Source organism: Xylaria bambusicola (assembly GCF_022495145.1).
Source record: "Xylaria bambusicola strain CBS 139988 unplaced genomic scaffold F5B22scaffold_2, whole genome shotgun sequence".
Lineage (NCBI taxonomy): Eukaryota > Fungi > Ascomycota > Sordariomycetes > Xylariales > Xylariaceae > Xylaria > Xylaria bambusicola.
In genome coordinates, this window is record NW_025953555.1 from 1,827,810 (window position 1) to 1,841,185 (window position 13,376).

General features: G+C 48.3%; 5 protein-coding genes across 5 annotated transcripts; 2 read left to right on the forward strand and 3 right to left on the reverse strand.

Annotated features, from left to right (window-relative positions):
• Positions 1 to 131: 131 nt before the first annotated feature.
• F5B22DRAFT_586843 (SNF2 family N-terminal domain-containing protein) lies at positions 132 to 4,603 on the forward strand. Its single transcript, XM_047973569.1, has one exon. The coding sequence runs from the start codon at positions 680 to 682 to the stop codon at positions 4,211 to 4,213; it is 3,534 nt and encodes a 1,177-aa protein (XP_047836000.1). The 5' UTR covers positions 132 to 679; the 3' UTR covers positions 4,214 to 4,603.
• On the reverse strand, positions 4,604 to 6,276 carry F5B22DRAFT_586848 (40S ribosomal protein S14). Its single transcript, XM_047973570.1, has 7 exons — positions 6,039 to 6,276; positions 5,966 to 5,986; positions 5,884 to 5,896; positions 5,779 to 5,820; positions 5,550 to 5,616; positions 5,363 to 5,423; positions 4,604 to 5,293 (listed from the first exon to the last, which is right to left on the reverse strand). Exons 1-7 carry the CDS (start codon positions 6,066 to 6,068, stop codon positions 5,078 to 5,080), a joined length of 450 nt encoding a protein of 149 aa, XP_047836001.1. The 5' UTR covers positions 6,069 to 6,276; the 3' UTR covers positions 4,604 to 5,077.
• A 16-nt stretch (positions 6,277 to 6,292) lies between these two features.
• On the forward strand, positions 6,293 to 8,555 carry F5B22DRAFT_586851 (60S ribosomal protein L7). The gene is made up of 3 exons (XM_047973571.1): positions 6,293 to 6,482; positions 7,070 to 7,181; positions 7,368 to 8,555. Exons 1-3 carry the CDS (start codon positions 6,469 to 6,471, stop codon positions 7,992 to 7,994), a joined length of 753 nt encoding a protein of 250 aa, XP_047836002.1. The 5' UTR covers positions 6,293 to 6,468; the 3' UTR covers positions 7,995 to 8,555.
• A 405-nt stretch (positions 8,556 to 8,960) lies between these two features.
• F5B22DRAFT_169645 (uncharacterized protein) lies at positions 8,961 to 10,059 on the reverse strand. Its single transcript, XM_047969321.1, has 2 exons — positions 9,570 to 10,059; positions 8,961 to 9,491 (listed from the first exon to the last, which is right to left on the reverse strand). Exons 1-2 carry the CDS (start codon positions 9,933 to 9,935, stop codon positions 9,060 to 9,062), a joined length of 798 nt encoding a protein of 265 aa, XP_047836003.1. The 5' UTR covers positions 9,936 to 10,059; the 3' UTR covers positions 8,961 to 9,059.
• Positions 10,060 to 10,501: 442 nt separating this feature from the next.
• Positions 10,502 to 12,509, reverse strand: F5B22DRAFT_655765 (uncharacterized protein; the record flags this gene model as incomplete). Its single annotated transcript, XM_047979911.1, has 6 exons — positions 10,502 to 11,227; positions 11,279 to 11,562; positions 11,618 to 11,968; positions 12,018 to 12,185; positions 12,255 to 12,277; positions 12,341 to 12,509. The coding sequence occupies 6 exons, from the start codon at positions 12,507 to 12,509 to the stop codon at positions 10,888 to 10,890; spliced, it is 1,335 nt and encodes a 444-aa protein (XP_047836004.1). The 3' UTR covers positions 10,502 to 10,887.
• Between the last annotated feature and the right edge of the window lie 867 nt (positions 12,510 to 13,376).

The window sequence follows — 13,376 nt, forward strand, 5'->3', positions numbered from 1 at the left end:
AGATCTGGTCAAGTGACAAGGATCACCTACCCGCTATCTAAAATGGTCATGCCGCGTTATCGATAAGTACATGAGATGAGCTGCCTAGGAGGCACACCTAAAACTATACTGGGATTATATGCGTCATTCGGCCAATGCGTAGTCGCTCCCTTATTTGCCATATGATTACCAGTATACCTATATCTACTACCATCTATCTTTGCCATCATTCTTCGACCTATATCCGTGTGCGGAAGCGTGTGCCTGTCGGAGGAGCCACTTTAGAACGCGCTTACCTGTGCACTGCTATGTTCCTGCCTTTCCTTTGTCCTTCTTTGCAGAGGCAGAAGTTTCGGGTTTGAAGCTTCTTTCCAAATACAGTTCTTGTGCCTCCTGGGCAGAAATGCCTCTACTCCTCCACTGTTTCATACTGATATTTCCGTCTTCCTGTCATCTGTAGACAATTTCTCCAAATCTTCTAAAATCAGAATATACTGTGATTACTGCTCTGAAAGGATGCCTATTATGCGCACCTGATACCAGCTATCTAGGCGTCCTTTCTCGAAATAGGCAGGGACACCTGTCGCCGATTCTGCGACCTGCCTGTCCTACCCACCTCTATCTGCTCACCGAAATCTGCAGTCTCACGCTTAGTCGCCTCCTAAATACCCTAATACTATATAGCACTGCCCTATCAATAATGGAGGCAACTGGTGCGCAAAAGGCTGGTGATCATGCCGCCGAGACCAACGACAATGCTGAGAGGGAAGGATGTACTGTAGTAGATCAGGCAACAACAACAGCAACAGTCGATACGCTACACAGTGGGGAAGGAAGTGATGACATTATGGGCAATGAGAATGGAAGCGTCAACAACCTTCCCTACGGCATACTTGATGAAGCCTCTGCCCTGGAAGGCCTTGATGCTGATGTACGCGATCAAGACGATCTCGAACGAGACATCACGTATCAGGCTAGTTTAGCACTTAATAGTGCTGAAGACAAGAGGGACGAGAAACGGATCGAAAAGGCCCAAAATAACACCATACGGTTAGAGGCCCAGAAGAAAACCCAAGAGGAGCGCTTCCGTAAAGCTATTGGCAGACCGGAACTCAAGCAGAAAATACGGGAAGAGATTTCTAGAATTGACTCTGAGCTTGAGCTAACTAGAAATGATATTGCGCAATTCGAGAATCGTATCAGGAAGAGGCAACAGGAAACGCAGGAAGCAGATCAGGTCGCAGGGGGCAATCAGAAACTTGCCGGAGAAACTCACCGTGAATTTCTTATTCGTACTGGAAAGATAACCCCATTTGACATCAGAGCACGTACGCAAGGTGTTGGAGGAGAACTGGCTGACGTCCTGGCTGATGCTGAAGAGGAAGCTGCAGCAGATGAACTAGAAGAAGAGGCTGGCTATGAACCACGGTCTCACCAGAATCTACGCGCACCTGGGTTTGCCGAGGATGTCGAACTAGCCACCACAGCTGTACAGAGTGAGTTTTCGTTAAGACCGCGGAAGCGACAGAGGGCTGCACACCATGATGCGTCATCAGATGAATACACTCCACAAGCGACTGATAGGCCTGACACGGGATTTTCTGATAGTCAGGAATCAGAAGATTATGATCTTACAGAGCGTCCAGTTAAAAAAGTGAAAAAGGCCCCTAAAGAGGATGCGAAAATCGATATAAGCAAGCTTGATGACGGAATTGAGGCCAACTATCAGAGCCGACTCACAGACTGGATTGACAGACGAAGCCGCGCAAGACTACGACGCCAACATGTTGCCCATCAAGAGGGGGATAGCGAAGGACAGCCTCAAGGCCAAGATGAGGACGAGTGGTTCAAGCCATCACCTGACGAGCCAGATCACCGCCTGAAACATGGGCTCAAGCTACCGGGCGACATCTATCCTGCCCTCTTTGACTACCAAAAAACTGGCGTACAATGGCTCGCGGAGCTATATTCCCAACGAGTAGGAGGGATCATTGGCGATGAAATGGGACTTGGTAAGACAGTACAGGTCATATCGTTCATCGCAGCCCTTCACTATAGCAAAAAATTGGATAAGCCTGTCTTGGTCGTCGCGCCAGCCACTGTTTTACAACAATGGGTCAACGAATTCCACCGATGGTGGCCACCATTGCGCGTTTCAATGCTTCATTCGTCTGGATCTGGTATGCTAAACATGAGTAGAGAGAATGAGATTGAAGATGAAGACAGAAACTGGGATAAAAGAGATGGCCCTCGCGTTGTGAACAAAGCGGCGAAAAGAATCATTGATCGAGTGGTACGGCAAGGTCATGTTCTCGTAACCACTTATGCCAGCGTCCAAATATATGGTGACATGTTGGCTACCATGGACTGGGGCTATGCAGTGCTCGATGAAGGACACAAAATTCGGAATCCAAATGCCGCAGTCACCATTGCGTGTAAGGAATTATGCACCCCGAACCGGATTATCCTATCTGGTACGCCAATTCAAAATAACTTAGTGGAGCTATGGTCACTGTTTGATTTCATCTATCCCATGCGACTGGGGACGCTCGTCGACTTCCGGAAGCAGATTGAGATTCCTATCAAAATTGGAGGGTACGCCAATGCTTCACACCTTCAAATCATGACAGCAGAGAAAACCGCCCAAGTACTTAAAGAAAACATTAGTCCATACCTCCTGCAACGTCTCAAAGTTGATGTCGCCACTGATTTACCCAAGAAGAGGGAACAGGTCCTTTTCTGTAAGCTCACTAAGCTACAGCATGAGACATATCGACTGTTCCTTGACTCTAAGGAGATGGGAGATGTTCTTAAGGGGAACACACAGTCTTTTTTTGGAATTGACAGGCTTCGCAAGATCTGTAACCATCCTGACTTGGTTGACCCCAATATCAAGGTTAGACACCCTCAAGAATATGGAGCACCTAATAAGTCTGGAAAGATGCAAGTCCTTAAAGCACTTCTTGGTATGTGGAGAAAGCTTGGCCATAAGACACTGTTATTCTCGCAGACGGTGCAAATGCTTGACATCCTCGAACAGTTTGTCCAAAAACTTGGCAATACCCAATATTTACGAATGGACGGTAAAACGCCTATCAAAATGAGACAAGTGCTCGTTGATAAGTTCAATAAGGATCCGGATATACATCTTTTCTTGCTGACGACGAAAGTGGGTGGTTTGGGAGTAAACTTAACTGGAGCCAATCGCGTCATTATCTACGATCCCGATTGGAATCCTTCCACGGACGTGCAAGCTCGTGAGAGAGCGTGGCGCTTGGGACAAAAGAAAGATGTGACGATCTACCGATTGATGACTGCTGGCACAATCGAAGAGAAGATATATCATAGGCAGATCTTCAAGCAGTTCTTGAGTAACAAAGTGCTAAAGGACCCTAAACATCGCACCACTTTCAACCTCAATGACTTGCACGATCTCTTTACATTGGGTCCGTCGGAAGATACAGGAACAGAAACTTCAAGACTTTTCAAAGATTCTCAAGTGAATATTCATACGGAAGTGCCCCCCGCAACGATGGATGCAAGCCGCAAAGTCCAGGCGGATAGCGAAAAAAATGAACCGTTAGGCGGAGATGAGCACAATGGGTTGCAGCGGTTAGACGGTGTTGCTGGCCTAGAGGATTACGAAACTGGCGAGGAAGCTAAAAGCGCTACTAAAGAGGAAGATCGTATCATGGAAGGTTTGTTCGCTCGATCCGGTGTACATTCGGCGCATGAGCACGACGCGATTATCGACGGCAAGCAGAAGCCTCGGGCAGACCGCGGAATACTTCAGCAGGAGGCGGCACGGGTTGCTAGTGAGGCTGCTGCTGTGCTTCGCCGTGCTAAAGAGCAGGCCCGTCACGTCCCAATCGGTACGGTAACATGGACAGGTGAATTCGGCGAAGGCGGCCGTCCCTCGAACATCCGTCGTGGGCGCGGTGGCCCAGGTTCCGCCTCCGTACTCTCTAACCTATCCGATCGCCAAGGCATTTCACGTCCTGGATCGCAAAGTCCCCGACCAACTATGCGTCTCAACGATTTCATGAAGGCTATACCACAGTTTATCAAGCGCCAGGGTGGTCGGGTCCCCACCAAATCCATTGTGGATCATTTCAATCCTCACTGCAAGACTCGCGAGCAGACGACTGAATTTAAGGAGGCTCTTAATCGCGTCGCGAAGATGGACTCGCGCGGCTCCTCTATGCGCGGCATTTGGGTTCTACGAGAGGGTTAGGGCGCCCGGTAATGATGACGATAAGGATAATAATGGGAAATAGTTAGACATTTAGTAATGTATAGAGAGCAACAGAATCTAGGATTGGCATCCACTGATTAGATTCGGGACGCTCAAATACGAGAGCTTAAGCCATCTAGATAGGCGACACGACCGCTTGCCTACCTATACCCCCATTGTACAACGGAAGGAGTAGAGGGCCAAGGAGCTGGGATTGAATTCATCGATGAAATTTGAATGGAAAGGTTTAATAGATATCCAGCAGGCAATGCCTGCTTTGGTCGAATGGCGTTGAGCAATGCTTCATACCAGGAATCTTGGCAGAAAAGTAGAGTTTCTAACTAGCTATCAATATCACTAGGTTTAAATTCAATTAAATATGCAGTCAAACGTCTGATTCATTGTTTTGTTCGACGTACACAATTCAGCTCTAGTCAGCAATAGATTGCCTGTCTACGACCCTCGTGTGCATTTTGGAAGTCAGGCACTGAGGGTAATCAAAGAATTCCGAGAAACCGCAGATTCATCACACAGCATTGTGGCAGACATTAGTTTTCCATGTTCGTCGTGAATCAACGTTTCTTTTCGTGTCTATCTACTGCGGCCGTGCCAGAAGCATCATGTGACATTTTAGCAAAGCCATACCCTAAAGGGCAATAGAGACCAGGCATACTTTCTCTTCATAGAGACGCACGCCGTTCTCCTCGTAAGTGTCAACGCCACAGAGACGAGGACTTTTCAAGCCCAAATGTGCCAGAAACCGCGTGATCCTCTCGAGAACGCCTGAAGAACTGCCCAAGCCACAGCCGAGCCCATATGAATGGTGAGTCGATAGGTGGCGAGAAACTGCTGGATATGGCGAGATCACAGACGACGACCACGGCGACCACCCTTTCTGCGGGTGCTGTCGGAGGGAGTAGGAGTGACATCCTCAATACGACCAATTCTCATACCGCTACGAGCCAAGGCACGGAGAGCAGACTGAGCACCAGGGCCGGGGGTCTTGGTTCCGTTACCACCAGTGGCACGAATCTTGACGTGGAGAGCGTTGATGCCCAGGTCCTTGCAGCGTTGAGCAACCTGTCGAGTGTGATGGTTAGTTGACTTCAGAAGCATCCCACATAATTCTGGGCTGCTGGTGCAACTTACATCTTGGGCTGCAAGCATGGCAGCGTAAGGGGAAGACTCGTCGCGGTCAGCCTTGACCTTCCTATTGTCTAATTAGCATGCGAGTGTGAATCCAGGCGTGCAAGTATATCCGTATATCGCATGATAGGCATCATATGTAGCCTTCACCGATCCAGTATACATCACAACCAGGGCGTGGCCAACTCACATTCCACCAGTCACACGGGTAATGGTTTCGCGACCTGATAGATCGGTTACGTGAATGAAGGTATCGTCTAATTCCCGAATTAGTTCACCTGCAGAACCATACCAAGAAAGCCACGACTGAGAGTTGATATTCAAGGGGGTAAAATGCGGTCTGGGTCTGAATACTCGTTTATCGAACGGGAATGTCGAGAGAAGGCTGAACTATGAAAATCGAGGTATAGGGTACTAACTGAAACTGGCGAAGATGCGGCAGCAGCCGAAGACAAGCTCGCCTGAGAAAGGAATGTTAGTCTCTGGTGATATGATTTATGGAGTTGCTTTGTGTTTTGCCTTACCTTCTCTGGCATTCTAGAGAGCAGAACAGTTATTAGATCGTGTCTCCCATTTACACAAATGACTTTCACAAGATTCACATACAGGGCCGATGGAGATGTTCTCCTAAAACGGGCGTTAGCATCAATAAATCAAGATCGAACGTTCTGTCACGTACCTTGGGGGCAGCAGGCTTCTTGGGAGGCATGATGGCGGCTTCTCTGGGTGGTCTGTTGTTAGTGCTGCGAGGAGGAGAGACGACGAAGTTCACGGGATGCAATTGAAGATGTGTGGTGATGTTTGGTGGGGCAGTATCTTAAGCCGGCAGGCGGTCAGCGTATCTACAGAGGCAGAAATTCTGGCGGTGGGCGCGATAAGTGAGCCCTAATGAATTTTTTCCTGGGCTTCGCTTGAGAGGGTTTGGGACCACAGCCTAAGAAGAGGGTGGGTCACATGATCCAAGCGTCCGCAGACCCGCCCTCACACAGCGCCATAAGTTAATTTGCATATGTGCGAACTTTTTTTCCCCTTCCTTTTCTAACACCATCGCCCAACGCCCAATCTCCGAGTCGACAACACGATCACGGCCCCCTGCCAACTCGACAACAATGGCTGCCTCTACGTATGCTACCCTTCCTTGATTATGTTCTACCTTTCGAAATAAAGGCGGTTCAATCCGTTTCTCCGGTTCCTGGATTGTTGCGCAGATTGTCGTGGTCCTCTCGGCTGGATGGCCTGCTTCCCGAGATACACCTGAGATATGGTGTGGAAAGCATTGCAAACCAGCTCGATCTATCCTGAGCTTCTCCCTCTTTCCTTCAGGCCTGGAATATGGCTTGCAGACTGAGAGATGTTGATCGGGGCGTTGGAGCCGAAGGCTTTTGTCCTTCTCTCTCAAATATAGTGCCACGTAACAAACATCTTTGAGCTTGGTAGATAAATCTCTAGCAGCTCGAATATGCTTCGTACCGTGTGTATCATCTCTTGGATTTGATTCCGAGGTGTTGTCGGATGAGCGATATGCTGAGGAAACTTGACTGTGCTCGCACATGCACAGACTTGGATTCCAAAGCGCAGTCCACCGATTAAATTTATTTCTCGAGTTAGCCACCGCTGAGAATGTCGCACACATTCGGCAATTCTCCAACCGGCGCTCTTTCATACATGTTATCATGTATGCTGTGGACTATGCACTAATCTGAATAACAGTACCGTCCCTACCCAGGACCAAGTCCTGGTCCCTGAGACTCTCCTCAAAAAGCGCAAGAGCCAAGAGAAGGCCCGCGCTGAGAGAACTGCCGAGCTTGACCAGAAGAAGAAGGTTAGTAATACTTTGTTTTCCACTCAGAGGACGAGCGTTGTGATGTACAAAAACCTTTTGCGACTAGACAACGTCAATGCTGTTGCAAAATTAACCATCTTTCGGGTCTGAATGACGACGAGAAGAAAATTTTATTTGCCTTTTTCTCATTTGATTACTGGCGATACTAACTTGTCTTCCTCATAGGCCAACAAGGAAAAGCGTGGTGTCATCTTCAAGCGTGCTGAGAAGTACGTAACCGAGTACCGTGATGCCGAGCGTGAGAAGGTTCGCCTCAACCGCATCGCTAAGCAGGAGGGCAACTTCCACGTCCCTGCTGAGGAGAAGTTGATCTTCGTCATCCGCATCAAGGGTATCAACAAGATTGCCCCCAAGCCCCGCAAGATTCTCCAGCTCCTCCGTCTCCTCCAGATCAACAATGGTGTCTTCGTCCGTGTCACCAAGGCTACCGCTGAGATGATCAAGATCGTTGAGCCCTGGGTTGCTTATGGTTACCCCAACCTCAAGAGCGTCAAGGAGCTTATCTACAAGCGCGGTTACGGCAAGGTCAACAAGCAGCGCATTCCCCTCACCGACAATGCCATCATCGAGGAGAGCCTTGGCAAGTACGGTATCATCTGCATGGAGGATCTCGTTCACGAGATCATCACCGTCGGCCCCAACTTCAAGCAGGCCTCCAACTTCCTATGGCCCTTTAAGCTCAGCAACCCCAACGGTGGTTTCCGCCCCAGGAAATTCAAGCACTTCATCGAGGGTGGTGACCTTGGTAACCGTGAGGACAAGATCAACGCTCTGATCCGACAAATGAACTAAGAGGTTTGACTTTTCTCGTGGGTTATTGGGCTTGGTATTGGCGTGTTGTTTCTGCATGGTCGGCCGGCGTTATAAAAAGGCTTCGGAAGCTATCAATGAATTGAGATTTGTGATGATTACGACTTCTCAGTCCCCGTCCATGATGATGTTCGTGCTGCACTGAGAACGCGTATGCCTAGCTGCAACAATACCATGATCATTACGCCACTTCTCTATCCTTTGTTCTAAAGTAATTCACTGTCTTAGTATTTGAACTTATGATGAAGCCTAGTTTTGGTAATTATGTAGTTCCACGGGCGTATTGGAGACGCTGTTACCTACTGAGTACTATGTACTGGCTCTATGTAACGGGGCCGATTAGGTGTGGCCCCATGACGAGGCCGACTGATGAGCGAACCTGAACTTGAGCTGGTGTGAAGGGTAGTGAATCGTATCACTGATTTACTAGTATAGATATCATGTCGGGCTCCGTTATTTCAGACGCAAGGCGCGAATTGCTGAGAAGCTTGGCGCATCAGGCTAATATCTCCCAAACCAAGGTACTAAAATAGTAAGACTGTTGTTAATTATTGAAAGTTGTATCATCTTGAGTGGTTTTATTAATTGTTTGTTCGTTCCATCCGTACTGCATGGATCTATTTCTCTCGTCCGAAAAGTAAGTATCATACACATGTATCATACCCGGGTACACATTGGTTCTTCTGGTACGCAATTCCATGGGCCTTCCAGCGAAGGCACTTGTTTCGTTCTTGCTTCCGCAGGCTTTCTCTTACAGATAGACGTATAGACATACAAGTAAAAACCGTAATTTATACACAAAAAGGCCCTGAAAGCAGATTTGCACAAAATCTGAAGACTTGAGTTCATAAACACTTGAAAGTAATGGCTTGCTTGCGAATCGTGTGGTACATCTCCAGCTCATAATTAGCTCTATTGAAAGCGCTCCGTCTACGCAGTTCACTCGTTTGGAGACAGGAGCCCGGGAAATCGCATCGCATCGCATCAGCGGAAGGCAGTGGAGAAAAAGGAAGTTCGAGAAAGCTGGTAGTTAAGTAGATGCTCAGCTCAGGCTTTGATGTCGAAACTCGTTCCGCAGCCACAGCTGCTCGTTGCGAGCGGGTTGTCGACAATCTTGAATTGACTGCCGATCAGCTCCATCGTGTAGTCCACCTTGCTGCCCTTCAGGAGCTCGAGACTGGGCAAGTCCATGACGATCTTGGGGCTCGTGAACGATGCGGATGCGGGGGACTCGGCGGCAGCGTCGTCTGGGGCGAAGGCAAAAATGGTGTCGTCGTCGTTGAGCGCGGACGGCGAGGGCGTGTCCGAGGTCGTCGTCGACGGAGTTATGTCGTCGGCTACTTGGTCTGGTGCGAGCGATGAACCGGGAAGCGTTGTTAGGGACATCAGGTATTGGAAACCATGACACCCGCCTGATTCCACCTGGATCCGGAGCGCGAGGTGCGGGTTCTTGTCCTTTGACATGATTTGCGAGAGACGCTGTTGCGCCGACCATGATGGTTAGCTAAGAACGTAGAGGAGGGTAGAAATAGCAGGGGTAGGAGAAATATCACGGACATTAGCGGCTCGGGGTGTGATCTCTAATGCCATTTCGTTCCCATCTTCGTCTCTCTGGGGATTGTGAATGGCGAAGGTCTTGGCTAGTGGTCTCGAAGTTGTAAAGGCCCTCTTGCTCAGGGCTGTTTGGCCCTGAGGCTTTATCGCATTTACAACCCGGCTGGCGGCTGGCGTGGTACTGATTCGCACGGGCTTGTGGCGGGCTCCTCTGACATGCAGGGCTCGCGCTTGCATTCTCGGTGGGAGCAGGACATCGAGTATGGTGCTGGAATTTGACGTTACGGCGAAAGATGTACTACGGCGGACGCAGAGCTGCACGAACAGCCTTGCTGCCGAGGGAGGGTTGACACAACCTATGGGAGGCATATTTGTTGTTGGTCGATCTGAGACTAATAACAGAGACCGTGGGTTAGTTAAAGTTGAGCCATTTGTTTCCAAGTTAGCATATTATTAATTGATTTTTTGAGAGGGTGGGATGATGTCAAATCCGAAGTTGGGGATTGGGGATGCGGCCCCACCGAGACCCTTCCTTCGTCTTATTATACCGTTCTATCCAACGAGTACATCCTCAAGCATCCATCTACTTAAGCAGGATCATAATCAATACTACCTACTAAATCGCTAGGCTTTATTCCTGATTGTTATTTATTTATAAATTATATATGGTTATCATCAATTTGTCTACACATGCTCTGATTAACGAATGCACTATTAATTACCCTCCTGCCTGGTGTGGCCGCACGTCAACCACCCTCGCGTTTTCTAAACGCCAATCTTTCTCATCTTGGGATATCACAGGGGCTCTTATTCACGCCAGCATTACGAGTTTCTTTAGTGATTCTTCTATCTGAAGCATGTTTCAACGGGCTTGCCTGTGCTGTGAAAGGATTAAGACAGGTCTACTGGGCCTTGGCTCAAAGTAAGTATTAGGGAGCCTTTGATTTCACTCCATTCCAAAGTTAACCGCATAAAGGACCTTATAGACGTTACCTGGCGCCTATATCAGAATATCACTAGCTTGCAGGTATCTAATGCTTAGCATTGAGCCCTGTACCACTTTCACCTAACAATCTTAATTGCCAGCCTAATTGACCACAGCGTCTGTCTACATGGACATAATAATTGTACTACACCAATGCCAAGGTGATGAATTATTTGGTCGATCCCCTTCCAGAAGCCTGGTATTCAGCATGAATAGTTGTAGGATTATGCCCTACTGGTTGTCTCATAGTCAATCAATTACCAAGACGTTCATATCCAGCAAGCAATGTCCTGCTAGCCAGGAGGTAGCCAACAACCCCAGCAGCGAATATTTGCTCTACATCTTAGTGATGACGTCGGGGACACCCAGCTCAATGCTCTCCTCCAAAACCGCAATCCCGTCTCCAACATGCAGAGGATCCCGATGGAAACGGCCTTCTTCAATATCTTCCTTAATCATGGGTGTTATACCTCCTCGATTAAAGTCCTCAGACAACATTCGCGACTTTACCGAACTCAGACTAGCCCCGAGGAACATAGACTGCTCGGTCGGCTTGAATGAACAGATGGATTGAAATTCTTCGATCTCGGCTTCGTCTAATTCTTGCTCCATGAGGCCTGCGATAGACCTAACGACCTGGCGATGGATTTGATAATTCGTCTTTAGTGATTCTGGACTGTAGATGACTTAATAATCGACAACGAGTCGACAAAGGCATATAACTTACCTTCTACCATCGCATACGAAGGGACAAGACTCAAAGTTCACCGTACCGTTTTCTTGCTGAGCGATACCCGTCCAACATATTGGGGTTGAAGGCGGAGTGAACGCTGGTCGTTGTTGTTCAAAAATGTTGACTTCTGAAGGTGTTGATGTGAAGCTATCAATCGTAGAGCCCTCTCCTGGTTCTACGTATTCCGTCTCGAGAATTGGCTCCTCGGTTATATCAGATAGCGACCACGTTGACTGCGAAGATGGCGAGGACGGGCAAATATGCGCCTTGACTCGTGGCTATAATTGATCAGCGCATTGCCCTAGTGTCAAGTGTGTAAAGAATGCTACAAACCCACGGAACCGGCCGTAATCCGATGTCCCTTATGATCGTAGCATCGACTATTGGCCTGGCTTTCATTCGGTGGAAACCATAGCCGGTAGCGACAGTGGGAGGCACCTCGCCGCTCATAATACCATTGAGGCTAAGATACGACCGTGGCTCACAAGACGGGCGGCAGTAGTGGCAGTATTTGGCCTGGCACTCATCGTCCTCACGAGGGACCCAAGGCTTTATACCCGTTGGTACTGGAAAGCCGAGTCCGGCGGGAAGCTTCAATGAGTTCCTACGGTAGCTTCCTGAAGGATAGTATAGGGGCGGTGTCGAGTCAGAAGCTTGGTGCTGTTGTGAGACAATGTTCAATACCTGCCCTAGTTAGGTCTGGTTCCGTGATACAACTCGATGTTTCTCTTACATTTTCTCTCTGCTCTAAAATGGTTGCAACCTGGGTAGGCGAATATGTCTTCATCTGGCCAGGGCTAATCTCTTCGAAAAAACTCAGCTTACTCGCTCTTCTCTCTGGGCTTCGGAGACCTGGGCGGATCTCATTACCGAACACAGTACCTAGAAAGTCAAAGCTCACCTGAGGATCGGAAATATTAAAAAAAAAGTCCAGTCTATCTCCAATAGCAAGGCGAAGGGTTAACCTTACTGCTTGATTCTTCTGAAGAGCATCTGCAATCAAATGTTCCCGATCTTGCGTGCATCTATACAGCCATCCCTACTGGCCAGGTTGACGACACAAAGAACAGTTGAATTCCGTGTCATACACGCGTGTCATGGTCAGATGCGTGCATGTTGGCTGGAATGTTTGTGGTTTGTATGTCGAATAAGTCGAGACTGGCACAGGCGGTGCAGGGGTGCCAGACCCGGTGGTAGACGTAGGAAGTGAACTTTGCTCGTCCATAGCTAAGTGGGCAATGTGCTTTATCATATTTTCGATGCTCGCAGACTTGGATTTGTTGTGTCAGCGATCTCATCTCTCTTTCTTCTGAATATCTTCTGTTGTTGTAGACTTATGCTTGTACTTCTCCGAGCAATGAGACGCTCAGAAGTAGACGAAGTAGAAGTCAGAGTGGCATGGCGGGTCTGGGGAAAACTTCAAAGTCATAGTAGTTATCGAATGTTGGTTGAATAGAGACGAAGCAGATAATAATTATCTCATTTACTTCATGTGCAAGTTAAGTGGTGGTACAGGCAACGACCGCCAAGTCTGTGGTTGAAGCATGGACACCTCTCCTGCACTACCTATGCAAGTAGTCTGTTTACCTTTGCCTCCGCTACCTAAATTAACTTGGGCATCACAGCAGTTGAAGGTAGATCTCTACTTACGTAAGTTTAGCTTAGTAGAACCGGCACCAATCTCAAGATTGAATAAGTTTGAAGTTTACGTACTATGGCTTGAACAAGATCTTCTTCTGCTTCTTAACATGGGATATGAAGTACCTAGGTACACTAGAATTATGGCCATGAAGGATACCTGTGAAAACAGGAAGAGTAGGTGCATTAGTGTGATGGCAGAAACCAATCAGGTGCGAGCGAGCTGAAATGACTGGTGTTTTAGGTAGTCGTTCTTGAGCAACTGCACATCAATTAGGTGCCTACAGTCTGCCTATAGACAGGTACGATGCACGATCTTCAGGTACCTGATGGTCCTTAGCCATGTACGTAAGTATCTTGGCCCACAAGTAATGCGGCCATGTACCTATGAGGTGCCTATCAGGTACCTGCGCAGACTTGCAGGTAGGGCAGAGGATCAGGTCAGGATTCCCCA

Bases quoted from the DNA above. Each gene is read 5' to 3' on its own strand.
- F5B22DRAFT_169645 (XM_047969321.1), bottom strand. From the start codon at position 9,935: ATGCCTCCCATAGGTTGTGTCAACCCTCCCTCGGCAGCAAGGCTGTTC. The intron at 9,492-9,569 runs GTCCGTGATATT...TCGGCGCAACAG, and splicing joins TCACACCCCGAGCCGCTAAT to CGTCTCTCGCAAATCATGTC.
- F5B22DRAFT_586843 (XM_047973569.1), top strand. From the start codon at position 680: ATGGAGGCAACTGGTGCGCAAAAGGCTGGTGATCATGCCGCCGAGACC.
- F5B22DRAFT_586848 (XM_047973570.1), bottom strand. From the start codon at position 6,068: ATGCCTCCCAAGAAGCCTGCTGCCCCCAAG. The intron at 5,987-6,038 runs GTACGTGACAGA...CGCCCGTTTTAG, and splicing joins AGAAGCCTGCTGCCCCCAAG to GAGAACATCTCCATCGGCCC. The intron at 5,424-5,549 runs GTGAGTTGGCCA...ATTAGACAATAG, and splicing joins ACCCGTGTGACTGGTGGAAT to GAAGGTCAAGGCTGACCGCG.
- F5B22DRAFT_586851 (XM_047973571.1), top strand. The intron at 7,182-7,367 runs GTTAGTAATACT...TCTTCCTCATAG, and splicing joins AGCTTGACCAGAAGAAGAAG to GCCAACAAGGAAAAGCGTGG.